At 53.0% G+C, this 14,917-nt stretch overlaps 1 protein-coding gene across 1 annotated transcript in view; it reads left to right on the top strand.

Annotated features, from left to right (window-relative positions):
• The window catches only part of BCR (BCR activator of RhoGEF and GTPase), a 105,413-nt gene that overhangs the window by 78,340 nt on the left and 12,156 nt on the right, over positions 1 to 14,917 (top strand). The window contains exons 10-16 of the mRNA XM_087828459.1: positions 909 to 1,077; positions 2,219 to 2,338; positions 3,258 to 3,333; positions 5,223 to 5,327; positions 5,984 to 6,058; positions 8,510 to 8,607; positions 10,526 to 10,657. Coding sequence (XP_087684585.1) covers positions 909 to 1,077; positions 2,219 to 2,338; positions 3,258 to 3,333; positions 5,223 to 5,327; positions 5,984 to 6,058; positions 8,510 to 8,607; positions 10,526 to 10,657 — 775 coding nt within the window. The remainder of the gene's footprint in view (positions 1 to 908; positions 1,078 to 2,218; positions 2,339 to 3,257; positions 3,334 to 5,222; positions 5,328 to 5,983; positions 6,059 to 8,509; positions 8,608 to 10,525; positions 10,658 to 14,917) is intronic.

The following is a 14,917-nucleotide window of genomic DNA, read 5'->3' as shown; positions in this document are numbered from 1 at the left end:
ACCAGGCATTCTCTTTAAGCTACATTTTGTTTCCAACTGGATGTGATGCCCACCTCAGGGTCAAAGGTCATTAGCAGTCTGGAGATACTCTGAGTTAGGGTCAGTGATCAGACTGTTGACTCCAATAGTGAAGGGAACCTGACTATGACTTCAAGTCCTATTGGAGGACTGTTGTGTCTTGACCCAGGAAGTGTGAGTGGCGGGGCTATAGGATGTGGTGCAGGCTGGCAGGTGGGGGGGGCGCTGTCCTTCCCTTGCTTTTGGCAGGCTTCACTAGATGGTTGCTGCACTTTGTCTCCACAAACCTGGTGATAGTGTCTAAGTTATTTTCAACATAGGCCTGCAGACCCTCCCACAGCCTCCACAGAGATCAGACCACCCAGCTTGTACAGGCTAGAAGGGAGGTCACATTGGAAAGGACCAGAACTGGGTTCCTCCCCACATTCTGCCACTGCTGTGCTGAGTGGATTAATCATTCAACTCAGAACAGAGCCTCAGTTTTCCCATATTTCAAGACAAGGGATTGCACTGGATAGAGCTGCAGCCCCCCAAACTCTATGGCTCTGGGGGCATCTGTGATCCTGCCCTGATTGTCATTGGGTGGCCTTAATGTGCTCTCACATCACAGAGCCTGTGAACTGCCACCATCACCTCTCCTTCCCCGTGGGAATCAGGGCTTTTCAGACCCCTTGGGGCCTCAGTCACACATGCCCATTGCCAGGGATCTCTGAGTCTGGATCATTAGTGTCTGCTGGTGGCCTTATGCCAGCCTGTCTCATGGACCACAGCTGGATTTTCAGGTCGGGTAAACTGTAGGGCCACAAACTTAGGGTTCTTCAGCTTTTGAAAGCGGTGCTATTTGCAAAGGAAGATGGTCAGCATGTTAACATGCTCCTTCCCTCACCCAGCAAAACCCAGCAGTATGACTGCAAATGGTACATCCCGCTCACGGATCTCAGCTTCCAGACAGTGGACGAGTCTGAGGCTGTGCCCAACATCCCCCTGGTGCTGGATGAGGAGCTGGATGCCATGAAGATCAAGATCTCCCAGATCAAGAGCGACATCCAGAGAGAGAAGGTGGGAGGGAGGACGCCAAGTTCTGCAGCATGAGTGGGCACCAGCCCCTCGCACACGGGCCACTGGGCACGCTCTGCTGGGCATCTGACCCTGCTTTTGGTTTCTGGGACCTGCTGGACATCTCTGTAGGCTTGGAGCCTTCCAGGATGTGGGGGTGAAAGGGGTACCCAGCTGCCATGATAAGGAGAGTCTCAGGTGGCAGGTGTGGCCCCTCCAGGTGTCCTTGACTGCCCCAGGCAGAATCCTGGTTGTTTCTGGAGAGGTTTAGAAGATTTTAGGAACAGTGAGAATGATCCCCTCACATGTCGATTCAGCCCAGGCTAGGGCAGTTGCCATAGAGTTGCCACAGGTGAGGTAGGTCACCTCTGTCCAGGGACACCTGGCTGAGGTGGGCACAGCAGGCAGGTATCTTTCTCACATCTCACCCACCTGCCCACTGCACCAGAAACCCAGCAGGTTGAGGAAAGCATGGAGAGACCAGTGAGACCACAAGGTTGTTTATTGGTCCAGAGGGCCTGCAGCCTCCAGGCAGAAGGTCCTGAGGCAGAGGGGGAGCCAGAGGTGTGTCCTTGGGGCTGTTAAGCCCTGTGGGCTGCCACCACTGCACTCTTTCCCATTGTGGCATTCTAGCGTCAGGCAGCTTGGTCTCTCCGGGATGGCGGGGCTTCAGGAGGGAGGAACAGGGCACAGGGCAGGCAAGGTTTTCCTGACCAGGTCCTGGGGATCCATCTGGCCCTGCATTAGGACCCTCACAAACACTCCCAGGGGGCCTGATGCTGGAATGTGGGCACATTCCGGCATCCAGGAGGGGGAGGGGCCCGTGGGGTCACAGCAGCCCCCTGCGCATTGTCCAGGTTTGAAGAAATTGAAAGAAAGGAGTTTTATAAAGGTCTGTTCTCTGGCCTCATGAGGGGAAAGACTTAATTCCTTCAAGAACGGTTGACCGAGCACATCAGCAGCCTGTGCCCGGCCTTGGCCTTGTAGCCAGCAACAGCTGACCGAGGCCTGTGCTGAGCTGAGCTGCCGGGTGGTATCCCCGCCTCTGAGAGCCAAGCATTAGGGGAAGTGGGGACTGGCAGAGTGGGAACAGGTAGTGCTGGCCCCTAGGATGGGAGTGTGACTGCACAACCTCTCCCCACAGAGAGCAAACAAGGGCAGCAAGGCCATAGAGAGGCTGAAGAAGAAGCTGTCGGAGCAGGAATCAATGCTCCTGCTCATGTCTCCCAGCATGGCCTTCAGGGTTCACAATCGCAACGGAAAGGTCAGTGCCCGATGCTATGTCGCTCTGCTGTCCAGGCCCCACTCTGCTCCCCCAGGCAGACCCTCCTGGTCCCTGGCTCCCATCCATCAGGAATATCCCACTGTGCTATGGCCAGCACCTATCCACCCAGCCATGTGGCAGCTGTGTTCCCCAGCTCACACGTGGGCTTTGCAGTGGCAGCCCTTTCCCCCGGAGAGCTTTCCCATGCCGAGAGGCTTGTGCTCCTGGCCACACAGGCACATGGATCCATCTGACCAGTGCTTTAGGCTGTAGCTGCCAGGCTGACTAGTAGCTGGCTCATCCCCCACAACTTGGAGGTGAGGGGATCTCCAGGGAGTCTAAGTAGGGTGGGGGGCTTGCACACTTGTGCAGACCTGGCCCTTGGTAGGGGGATGCTGTCTGGGAACTTTGGGCCAGAGAGGCACCTTCTCTCCTGAGCCTGGCTCCTCCCATGAGCTTGTGATGGGCATCACATGCACCATCAGCATACAGCTGGGCTCTGCTAGAGCCTTGTCCCTAGGTCACAGCATGGGCTTGTGGGTTAGGTGAGGTGGTCAGGGCAGCATCAGCCCTCACCTCTGCAGATTCTCACCTGGTAACTTCCTGTGTGGCCCTAAGTTAGGACATGTCAGGCCCTGGCCCAGGCAATTCAGGTAGGAGACTGGTGCCAAAGGCAGTCCTGAGCAGGGCACAAGGGCAGTGGCCCAGAGCCTGGCTAGCATGATGGGGAGAGTGCCAGAAATGACGAGCGGGGCTGTGAGTGCACCTGGCCACCAGGCTCTGGTTAGCCAGAGGCACAGAGTTGCTCGTGCCTTGGAGGGATGTGCCCCATGCACAGTGACAGGAAACAGCGCCCTGGGCATACTGGGTGGCACTTAGCTGGGGCACAGATAACCGGGTGTGTTCTCCTCGCCCCCAGAGCTACACATTCCTGATTTCATCCGACTATGAGCGTGCAGAGTGGAGAGAGAACATCCGGGAGCAGCAGAAGAAATGTGAGTGGCGTCTGCACATAGAGGACTGTGCTTGGGAACGTCAGGCCTGAGTGGTCATCTCATCCTATGGTTTCAGATCTATTTTTTTCCCCCTGAGTAGTGGAACTCTTATCCAAGTGAAATGTTAGGTAGAGTTCTAACTTAGCAAATAAATTAGAAGTATCCTGACAGGGCCCCCTGCCCTCTGTGCTCCCCCCCTTCCTGGGCCTCCCCCAAGTCCCTTGTGCACCTCCCTCCCCTGTCCTCTGGCCTTTTTTGTGAACCTCTCCCCATCTGCCAGACTTTCCTTGAATTTCCCTCCTGCCTCCAAGACCTCCCTACCCTGATCCCTGCCTGTCCCCTGAGGTCCCCTGTTCCCCTGCTGCCTTACCTTGGGGTGCCACACACATAGCCCACCTGCCTTGTCTGTCCCCCAGGCCTCCCCCGCACTCCACCACTGCCTCATCTCCTTGCCACCCCCATGGCTCTTACCCTGACCTTCCTCTCAAGGCTTCCCCACACCCTGGTAGCAGGTGCCAAAGGTGCCACACTGCTTGTTACACTCCCCTTTCCAAGTGGCCAGCACTTGACCGTTCTCAGGACAGGACATGCACTCCCCTCTGGGACAGCCCTCCTCTGGGTGCTTCCCTCTGTAAGCAGTGTTTTTCTTCTGAGCGTAGAGCTGCCCCTGTCCGCCTGTCAGTCTTCAGGGTGGGAAGGCAGACCCCACCCCGAATCTCTGCACTCAGGGAGGGTCACTCCTGGCAGCTCTGATGGCTGGTGCCTGTCGCCCTGCCCTGCTCATGTCCCAGAGTTTCCTGTTATAACCGGAGACGCAAATCGTGTGGAGTGCAGCAGCATCTGTTCCCTGCTCAGCGTTGTACCAGAAATAATACCCTTTTCCTCACCTGGTAAAGAGATAGGGACCCACATTAGCAAAGTAGGGCACAGAGCTGGGTCAGGTGCCTATCTGGGGAGACCCTACAGGAAGCTGCTCCAGGTCCCCATCTTAGAAATGCCTTGTGGCGTCCGGCCAGGCGTGGCTCAGCGGTTGAGCGTCAACCGAGGATCCAGGCAGTCGGGGTTCGGTTCCCAGTCGGGGCACATGCCCGGGTTGCGGGCTTGATCAATGACTTTCTCATCATTGATGTTTCTATCTCTCTCTCTCTCCCTCTCCTTCCCTCTCTCTGAAATCAATAAAGGTACATTTAAAAAAAAAAAAAGAAAGAAAAGAAATGCCTGTGGCACCCTGGCTGGGTAGCTCAGTTGGTTAGAGCATCATCCCAACAAGCAACAGGTTTGATCCCCGGTCAGGGCACATACAAGAAGCAACCAGTGAATGCATAAATAAGTGGAATGACAAATCGCTGTTTCCCTCTCCCCCTTCTCCCCTTCCTCTGTCTCTCTCCCTAAAAATCAGTAATTTAAAAAATTAGCCCTGGTCAGGTGGCTCAGTTGGTTGGAGTGTTGTCTTGTACACCAAAAAGGTTGCGGTTTTGATTCCCACACATATGGGAGGCAACTGATCTCTGTCCCTCTGCCCCCCTTCCTCTCTCTCGCTCTCAAATCAATAAACATATCCTCAGATGAGGATTTTAAAAAATAAATTTTAAAAAAGAAAGAGCTGTCTTGTGGCTGTGCTGAGGTGGGGGGGCCGACTCCCGTGTTTGTAAGGGTTATGCTAAGATTTCTCCTGCCCTCTGCGCCCAGCCTGGGCCCTCTGGGGCCGTGCCTTGCTCTGTCACTTGCCAGTTTCTTCCCTGGGAGCAGGTCATCCCCTCTTGTCATGCCCCCTCACCAGGGTGTGCTGAGGATTCAGTTAGGGACAAGGTGGGGGGAGGCATCAGAAAGTGCCCCTGGGTGTCCTGAAAGGTCCGAGAACCTGTACAGACTGTCTTCCTCCCTCTCAGGTTTCAAAAGCTTCTCCCTGACGTCTGTGGAGCTGCAGATGCTGACTAACTCATGTGTCAAACTTCAGACGGTCCACTGCATTCCACTGACCATCAACAAAGAAGGTGGGCCATCTCCTGAGGGCCACTGTCCCTTTCTGCTGTTAGTCTGTCCTTGGGACCATGGATTTCTATTCTGAAGGAATGTGTGTGCTGCTTAGGGCCCACTGGTCTCTCCCAGGAGTGAACGGGACAGGTTAGGACCTGTCTCTCCCCAGGCAGCCACTGCTAGGTGACGGAGGAAACCAATAACTTCCCTCATCCTGAGACACTCCTCAGACTCCTTGTGCTCAGGGACTGGAACCGATCCCGTCCCCCCAGCCCTCCCCAGCCGGTGGCTTCCTGCCACACCTTTGGTTGTGCTGCCTTTTGCATTTGCTGTCCCACACGCTGGTGTACACTCAGTCACACACACAGGTATGTGCTTGTGCACATGTGCACACACACTCCATTCATGTCACACACTATTCTGACCCCTCTCCTGTCCTTGTTACATTTCACCTTGGTTACTGGTCTGCCTGTGTTGTGAAAAAAACACACAGATCCTAAGATCCCCAAGATAGAGGCCACAGTGAATGTTTCTGGTCTAATATCGCCTTAACCCACGCTGGGTAAATGGCAGCCACAGGGTGCCCCTTTGAGGGTTGATTGTGAAGCAGGGCCTGTCACCTGCCTTCCTCTCTCAGGAGGACAGACACTCACCTCTCTGGTCTCTTGTACAGATGATGAATCTCCAGGGCTCTATGGGTTCCTGAATGTCATCGTCCACTCTGCCACCGGCTTTAAGCAGAGTTCAAGTAAGTGGCTGGTTTGGGGAGGAAGGCAGCAGGGCACTGAGCCAGAGGGTGTGGGGAACCAGAGAAGTGGCTCAAATTACCATCAGGCGTCTTTGACCCCTGACCACTGGTGGTGCTGGTGCTGGCTGGGTGTGGTGGTGTTTTCCGAGAGGGAACCCTGCCCTTTCCCATGCTTGTCTCCCAGCCTATGAGCTGGTGAGGCGACCTCTGCAGGTGGATCTTATAATTGCAGGGGCTGGAATATGCTACAGATGGAAAACGCTGTGAGGTTCCACACCAGGAGGGCTGTGGTCAGTGGCACGTTGGTCCTGGTCAGCAGAGTAGATTGGGCTGCTCAGACAAGCTGGATGGATAGCCCCTCCATCTTCCTCTCCAGGGGGCCGCTCCCAGCTACCCGCGCTGTTAGAGCAGTGAGGGCTGGTCACATGCAGTCCGGGTGCAGCACACACTGCACCTCTCAGCGGGGTACCTCCACGAAAGCTCTCAGAGCCCCTCGTAGGGGGACATAGGACAGGCACCGTTCTACTGGCCTTCCTTTCCCACTGTTGCTGGAAAACAATCTGCAACAAACCAAAGAATAGGAGGTATTGAAAACCACCTTTATGAGATAAGGGCTTTGTATCCAAAATACATAGAGAACTCTTACAAGTCAATACTAAAGAGACAAGCCAGTTTCTAAAAATGAGCAAAAGATTTAGGTGGAGCCCTGGCTGGGTGGCTCAGTTGGTTGTAGCATTGTCCCGTGCACCAAAAGGTTACGGGTTATATTCCCGGTCAGGGTACATACTTAGGTTGTGGGTTCAATCCCAGGTCAGGGTGTGTGTGGGGGCAACCGATTGATGTTTCTTTCCCCCTTTCTCCCTTCCTCTCTCTCTAAAATCAATAAAAACATATTCTCAGTTGAGGATTAAAAAAGAGAGATTTGGGTAGATACTTCACCAAAGAAATAGCTAATAGGCACATGGAAGAATGCTCTTTGTCTTAAGAGAAATGTAAACTAAAACCACAGAGCTACCACTTCATACCCACTGGGACAGTGATCATCAAAAAGATAAACAGTGTGGCAGGGATGTGCAGAAATTGGAACCCTCAGGCACTGCTGGGGGCTGTACCATGGGTCAGCCACCCTGGAAAACAGTTTCACAGTTTCTTAAAAAGTTCAACATGACCTGGCAACCCCACTCTAGAGAAATGAAAACATGTCCACAGAAAGACATGGACATGAATGCTAAAACCTGCTTCATCCATGCAGTAAAACACTGTCTGCTAGCAAAAAGGAATGATCTGCCAACTTGGGCAACAACATGCATGAACCTAAAAAAATGACGCTAAATGGAAGATGCCAGATGCAAAAGGCTATGTGTTGCTGCGTGTGTATGAAGTTTCTAGAGAAGGCAAAATACAGAGACAGAAAGCCTATCGGTGGTTGTCTGGGACTTGGGCCGGGAGGGAGGTGAGAACAGTGTCCCGAAATGATGGTGGTGCTGTTGGCACAAGTGCTCAAATCTACTAAAAATGCTCAAACTGTACACTTTCAATAGATGGATTGTATGGTATGCAAACCATACCTCTGCAAAGCTCCAGCACACATAATTGTTCTGGGCGCCTCTTAGGCTGTCCCCTAAATGCTGGTGTGTCCCAGGATTCCTTCGGGCCTACCTCCCTCACAACACAAACTCCCTTCCTACTCCCAGGGGCCTTTCCATCAACAGTGCGGTTGACGCCTGGAACTGCCACTCCATCCCCACTTCTCTCTCCTGGCCTCCATCTGTCACCTTTCCATCTGTTTCCTCAGCATCCCCAAACTGAACCTATTGTCATCCTTAAGTCCTGCCCCAGTGAGAGGCACCACCCTTCTCCATATGATCAGGCCAGAAAACACCACACTGTTCACTGGTCATATCCATCAGTGCAGTTTCTTTTATCATCTCCAGCCACCTGCCACAGCCTTCATCCTGTGTCCCCCTGGTGGTGATGGTACATTCACCTCTGCCCAGCCCACCAGCATGGGGCCCTGCTCGCGTAGGGGCTTTAGCCAGAGTTTGCTGAGTGACCAAATGATCGAATGTTCTGAGAGGTGGTGGTTCCCAGCTGCACCTGAGTGGCGGAGTCTTTGAGTGAGGGTCTAGTCTCGTTTGATGTTTTATTTTAAAAAAAGAAAATCAAGCCCTGGCTGGTGTGGCTCAGTTGGTTGAGCGTCACTCCGTGCTCCAGAAGGTTGCCAGTTCGACTCCTTAGTTGGGGCACATGCTCGATCCCCAGTAGGAGGCTTGCAAGAGGCCGCCGATCAATGTTTCTCTCCCTTCCTCTCTCTCTAAAATCAGTTTTTTTAAAAACATTTTCAAAAAAGAAAAGACCATTTTTTCTAATTTCAAAACTGATGCCTGCTCTTATAGAAAATGTGGGTAGTGTGAAACAGCGGAGTCACTCTCTCATGTCGCCCTCCCACAGATCTGTACTGCACCCTGGAAGTGGACTCCTTTGGGTATTTTGTGAATAAAGCCAAAACCCGCGTCTACAGGGACACGGCTGAGCCCAACTGGAATGAGGTGAGGTGCCCCTTCCAGCAGTTCCAGATGCTCACTTTGTCCTTAGAGGGTCTAACTCCCAGAGGCTCCCCAGAGGTTTCCCTGGGGGGGGGGGGCAGCCTGCATTCCAGGAACCTCCTGGGGGGGCGGCTTGCTCAGGAGATGTTATTTATGTCTTCCTGAGAATTTTACCCTTACAAAGAAATGACCTATTTTGCCTGAGAAGTGTTTGGGAAAAGAACTTAAAGGGCCTTTTGTGCTGCCTTTGTTACTGCTTAGTGTTTACTTGGTAAGTTTCCATCGCATTTTTCCTCTGAAGTTGGAACCAGCCTTCGGTGACCCGCTTGGTTCCCGGAAGCGTGGGGCTCTGCCACAGGGCTGGGGTGCAGACCTGGGAGGAGGGGTCTTCTTTGTTTATCCCGGGTTTGGGTGTGTGGGTTGCTACTCTGTTTTCCTCCCGCGCGGAGAGCTGTTGTGTCACCCGCTTCCCCAGCTGGCTTCCCTTGAACCTTTGGGAGTGAAGGATGATTGCCGAATGGCCAGTCTTGATGAAGTCCCCAGATCCTTGAGAGGTGCCATTTCCAGGCTTTTGGAGCAGCTGTGCCCCTCAGGGCCTCCGGCTCGATGATGAGGATGATGAGGATGATGATGACGTGGTGGAGGCAGCCAGGCTGCAGAGAGCTGCCCCCCACCCTGCAGAGGGGGAAGCCAAGACCCACCAGGCTGCCTGGTCCCTGTCAGGTCCTGTGACTAGTGGGGTGGTGGGACCAGAACCCAGGTCTCATTTCTCAGCATCCACTACTCTGATTGTTAGACTTGCTGCCCCTTTAGGGCTGGGGCACAAGAAGCTGATAGAATTGCCTGGTCGTTGCGGCTCTGGGCATCCCTGCAGAAAGGGCTATGTAGTTGCTGTGATGAGGGGGAACCAGAGCCAGGTCGATCCACCACAGAAACCTTTGCAGAGAGCAAGAGGGTCATGACCAGACAGGCAGTGAGGTGGAGGGTTCTAGACATTATGCAGAGAGTTCAGGTGCAGGCCAGTTGGCGCCTGAGGGAACAAGGGGGTTCCACAGCAGCAGGTCACCTGGCAACTGCCCTGGCTGTGCCTATATGGCTTCTCTAGGGGGTTGCTACCTGTTCCTGGCACACACACCCTCCCCACCCCCATTCGGGCTCAGAAATACGTGCTATCTTTTCCCCCCCCTCACTTGTCTCCATTTTCCCACCAAGAGCCCATGCCCACAAAAGCATTGGTGTGAAATGCAGAATTGACTAAAACTCTGTGGAACGATAGAGGAGAAAGTTAACATCACACACCTCACAGCAGACAACCAGAAAGCCTTTGGGAGCAGGTCGTTCCTCTAAGTCCCTCTCTCCTATATCACTTCCTGGGTCGATTATTTTTTTTCCCTTTCAACTATAGAAAGAGCAGCTTTAGGACCACAACACAATTGAGCAGAAAGGACTGAGACTTTTCACCATACCCTTTCCCCACGACACACACGTGTGCACAGCCTCCCCCACTATCGATGCACCAGAGTGGGACATTTGTTATAATCAGTGAACCTACATTGATATGTCATCATCTCCCAAAGTCCATACATAGAATGTCTGCACTTGTGACCAGCTCCCCTGAGCTGATGCGGCCCCTGTGGGGACCCCCTGCCCTTTGAGATGCTGGCTTAAGGAGTTTGGATTAGGTTTGAGAGTCATTCAGAGCTCCCAGAAGCATCTAGTCAGGGCCACAGTGTGATGCTTGCAGGGATGTAGTGCCTGAGGGTCTGCATCCCAGGACTGAAGGGGTCCCGGTCCTCGTGGGCCAGAGGGGAAGCTGTCTTGTGAGGAGCTGCCCTTCAGAGATCCCTTCGGCCTATGGCGTTGACCCCCATACCTTGGGCCTGCCTGTTAACGTGGGACTTTCCTTTTCTTGGAGCTGCAGGAGTTCGAGATCGAGCTAGAAGGCTCCCAGACCTTGAGGATTCTGTGCTACGAGAAGTGTTACAACAAAACGAAGATCACTAAGGAGGATGGTGAAAGCACGGACAGGATCATGGGGAAGGGCCAGTTCCAGGTGAGGCTGCCGCCGCCTCTGCCCGTCTGTCTGCCTGTCCGTGTGAGTGGCTGTTAGGTTCCATCTTGTGCCCAAAGGAAGTTCAGTTCAACTTGTTTTTCCAGCTGTGCCTCGGTCCCTCAAGACAAATGGTTAGGTGGTGCCGTGGGCTGTAGTTGGCAGTCATGAGGCCAGCGCTTCTGGGAAGAGCACAGAAATCTCAGTCCACCCCGCTTGACGCTCCTTCTCTGGCTTCTGGTCCCCAGTTCCAGGGGCTGCAGTGCAGGCACAGGTTCTCCCCAAGAGTTGTTATAGGAACCCCCTGGTTGGCCAAGAATAAGTGTCCATACATGACCAGCGAGGGGTCCCGAGTCCTCAGGAAAAACCATCCAGCCTTCAGTCCTTCAGAAGTTTACGCAGCCCTGGAAGCCCTCCCTGCTTTCCCACTTCTCGGCAGACAAGAGCTGCACCACCTGCTGTGTTTCTTGTGGCCTCCTCTGCACACTTCAGCTTTCCATAGGAGAAAGCCCCGGTATCTGCTTCCTTACAGTGTATCCTACCAGACCCAGCTAAGCAACTTCTCCCAGCCCTGCCCTGGAGGTGGGCACTAACTGCTTCCTGCTCCCCTTGGTACCCTCGGACCCTGGGGAGAGGCCTCCAGGGGGAGTGGGTTGGCCATTCCAGGTGCTGGTGGGAGGATGCTCCAGTGAGTATACTAAGGTTTGGGTCTGTGTTGGGGAGCAGTGCAGCAGTCTTGCCCAGCACAGGGAAGACAGGATTCTCGGCCCCTGTCTCAGTTGGGGATGGTCTACCAACGCCAGCCCCTGGTCCACAGCCACTCGGTAGATGTCCTGGACGTGAAACCTGCCTGTGGCTTAGATCTTGAGTGAGAAGGGTATGGTTCCTCCTTGCTTACCATTAGCTATAAGTTTCATCAGGTCACTTGTAGGATCTTGGCGTAGAGCAGGGCTTCCAAACAGAAGCAGCAGAAATACAAGGCAGTGTTTATCACTCATCCCACTTCTGGGGACCTGACCAGGGATCTGAGACCAGTCAGGTCTCTCCCTCCACCAGGGTTCTCCATGTGAGCTTGGCGTGGGTTCCACCTTGACAGATGGGGCATTCATTGTGTGGAGGTGGTTCGCGCGTGTGATATGGATACTTACTGCTTTACAGCTTGTGCATTGACTCCCCACCATGTCCTTGAGATCCAGCCCTTTATTTCCACATAGCTATTCTTCACTCTCTTGGCTCTATGGGGAATCACATGAAGCGAGTCAGCCACATGGATGGCCATTCTGCTCTTAATGGACACTAAAGCAGTTTCCAGATTTTGCCATTCCGTGAGCATCCTGGTGCTGGGCTCCTTAGAGAGCCAGCATGTTCTTGCACCTACCAGGTGATGGTAACAGTCATAGCTTGGGTCCTTTCAGTTCTTCACCCTCTACCATAGTATTTGATGACTACTGCTCTCCTCCCTCTCCATGTTTGCATCTGCCTGCAGCCTGGGAAACCCTCACCCACACCCAGGTCCTGAACCAACATTTCGCAGAACACCACAGCGAGCCAAGGACACAACCTGAGGGGGTGTCACTGGGTGGAAGTCAGAGAAAACATGAAGGGTGCAGGCGGATTCTGGCTGAATGGACCTATTGGAATTCTTGTCAAAGGCAGGCCAGGGGCAGATCAGACATCACCTGGGGTTGGTGGGATAAGAAATTTAGTCGGTTGTCAAGAGTGATCAGGTATCAGGGATGGGGGATTCTGGCTAAACTGAGTTAGCAGGATTCTTGCTAAAACTGGGCTCACGAGGATGTGCCCAAGGATGAGGCCTAGTTGGAAAACAGAGCTCAGAGTAGCCTGGCTAGAAGTTAGTCAAGGAGCGACTCTGTCAACTCTGATGCCACACCTCTTGTGACCTTGGGCAACTCATCATTCCAGCTGTCCAAACTTATGTCTTCACCTGTAAACTGGGGTGGGGGCCTTCAGTGTCAGTGGCTGCTGTTACTAGTATTTGTAGTCATTGTTAGTAAAGAAGGCAGACCCCCTGTCTCTGCTTCTGTGGAAGGGCTGAGTGGGAAATCTGGCCCTTGAGCAATATCATCAGCCAGGAAAGAATCCCAGCATACCGTAGGGGATGTTTGTGACTCATGCCGTAGGAGGCTGGCTTGGCTCCGGGAGACCTGGGCTCCCAGCAGCTTGTTAATGAACTGGGCTGCCCAGGAGGAAGGAAGAAGGAAGCAGGAGGAGGAGAAGCGATGACGCCCCACCACCCCGGCCAGTCCTCTTTTTCCCCAACCTCATGGGTGCTGTTTTTGTGTGGAGTGTGCCTGGGCAAGGACGTCCATGACTCCTGGGACCCAGCCTTCCTGAGACCAAGCTTTTCCCAGTAACTTCAGGCGCCTTCCTAGAGTGCCAAGTGGGCGGCGCATGCAGTCCTGCACGATGTCCTGCTGCTTGCGGTGGGGTGGGGATGGCATGGCCTATGTCCCCCCAGGTGCCCCCTGCCCCCTATACACACTTTGACTCATAAGTTGAGTGGAGAGCTCCTCCTGTGAGGTGGGGAAGGCACAGCACCCCAGGAGTGTCCGAGGGGGGCAGGAAGAGGTCCAGAGCCATCGAGGGTGGGAAGAGGCAGGAGAGTGCTGATAATGACAGACCCAAACTGGAAGGACCCCAAGTGTCCATCAACTGGTAAGTAGATAAACAAAATGTAGTATATCCATACAGTGGAATATTATGTAGCCATAAAAAGGAAAGAACATTCTGATACATGCTGCAGTGTGGATTACCTTAAGGGCCTTATGCTAAGTGAAATAAGTCAGACAGAAAAGACAAGCACTATATAATTCCACTGATACGAAGTTCCTGGAGTAGGCAAGTCCTAGAGATAGGAAGTGGAGTAGAGGTTTCCAGGGGCTGGAGGAGGGTGGGAACAGGGAGTTATTGCTTAGTTGGTATAGAGTGTTTGGTGAAAAGTTCTGGTGATAGATGGTAGTGATGGTTGCACAACATTGTGGATGTGTTTAATGCCACTGACTTATGCACTAAAAATGGTCAAAATGGTAAATTTTGTGTTATATCTAGTTTACCATCTTTTTTAAAAAAAAGGTTGTATCTATTTTTAGAGACAGAGGAAGGGAGAGGGAGAGACAGAAACGTAGATCAGCTGCCTCCTGCACGCCCCCTACTGGGGACCGAGCCCGCAGCCAGGGCATGTGATGCTCAGTTCTCTGCGTCACACCAGCAGGGCACCATCTTTTTTTTTTAAGAAGTTAAAGGTGCGGAGATGGACATGGAGTCCAGACTTGGCAAATCACCTCCTCCGTGGCATCCCCGACCACCAGAGGGCATAGTTGGCCCCTGCTCCTTATTGTTGGAAAAGCCTTGGACTCTGCCTCCCCTCCCATGGATACCCCTCGGGGCCTCACCTCTAAGAGGGTAGGCGCCTGGTTCTCAGCAGCCCCCGTGCATGTAGTAAATGCTCACTCTGTGCCAATATGCATGTTAAATATATTTAAATTATATATACTATATATGTGTGTCTGGACACCGAGATACCACAATAGGTAAAACAGACAAAAGCCCTGTCCCCACGGAGCTTACATTCTAGCTTGGGAGGTAAACATTAACCAAAATAAAGGTAAGAGCTGTGGGGACACGTGGGTCAGGAAGGAGATGGGGCGAGGGGAGACCTGGTTTTCAGTAGGGTGGTCAGGGACAGCAGATACTGTTATAAAGGCACTGAGAGTCCTACCTGCTGTCACAGAGGATTGTTACAGGGCCATGCACGTTCTGTCCACACTGTCATTCACCACGATGGGGTCCCTGTGTGCCTGGGAAGACAGGTGCCTCCCTGGGTGCTTTTCGGGGCTCAGATGGATGAGTTGTAGCCCATGTACCAGGGACGTGAGCAGGGAAGAAACTGATGTCACCTCTTAAACACCTACCTGGAGGGGGCTGGGTCTCTTGCACCAGGAACGTAAAATGGGTAATGATTGCTTTTAACAAACATTTGGGGAACATTTTAGCCTATAAAAGTTGTGAATGTGTAAAATCACATGAGCAAATCCTTCTTGTACAGACTCCCTGGGATTATCCTGAAGAAGCGTCCCACTGCCACCTTGGGGAGAGTGTGGCATTGGTGATCTTAGACCCTCCTTGCTCTGCTTTGGTCCGGTTTGGGCCCCTCTGTCTTTTCTTCTTTAACTGGGACATCATATAATGCATCCAATTTTAAGTGTATAAGTTTTTAGTAATTTACAGAGTTGTACAACTATC

This window comes from Miniopterus natalensis, chromosome 20, assembly GCF_054644295.1.
Source record: "Miniopterus natalensis isolate mMinNat1 chromosome 20, mMinNat1.hap1, whole genome shotgun sequence".
NCBI lineage: Eukaryota > Metazoa > Chordata > Mammalia > Chiroptera > Miniopteridae > Miniopterus > Miniopterus natalensis.
Note: the sequence above shows the minus strand (reverse complement) of the source record. Positions and strands in the feature narration are given on the sequence as shown.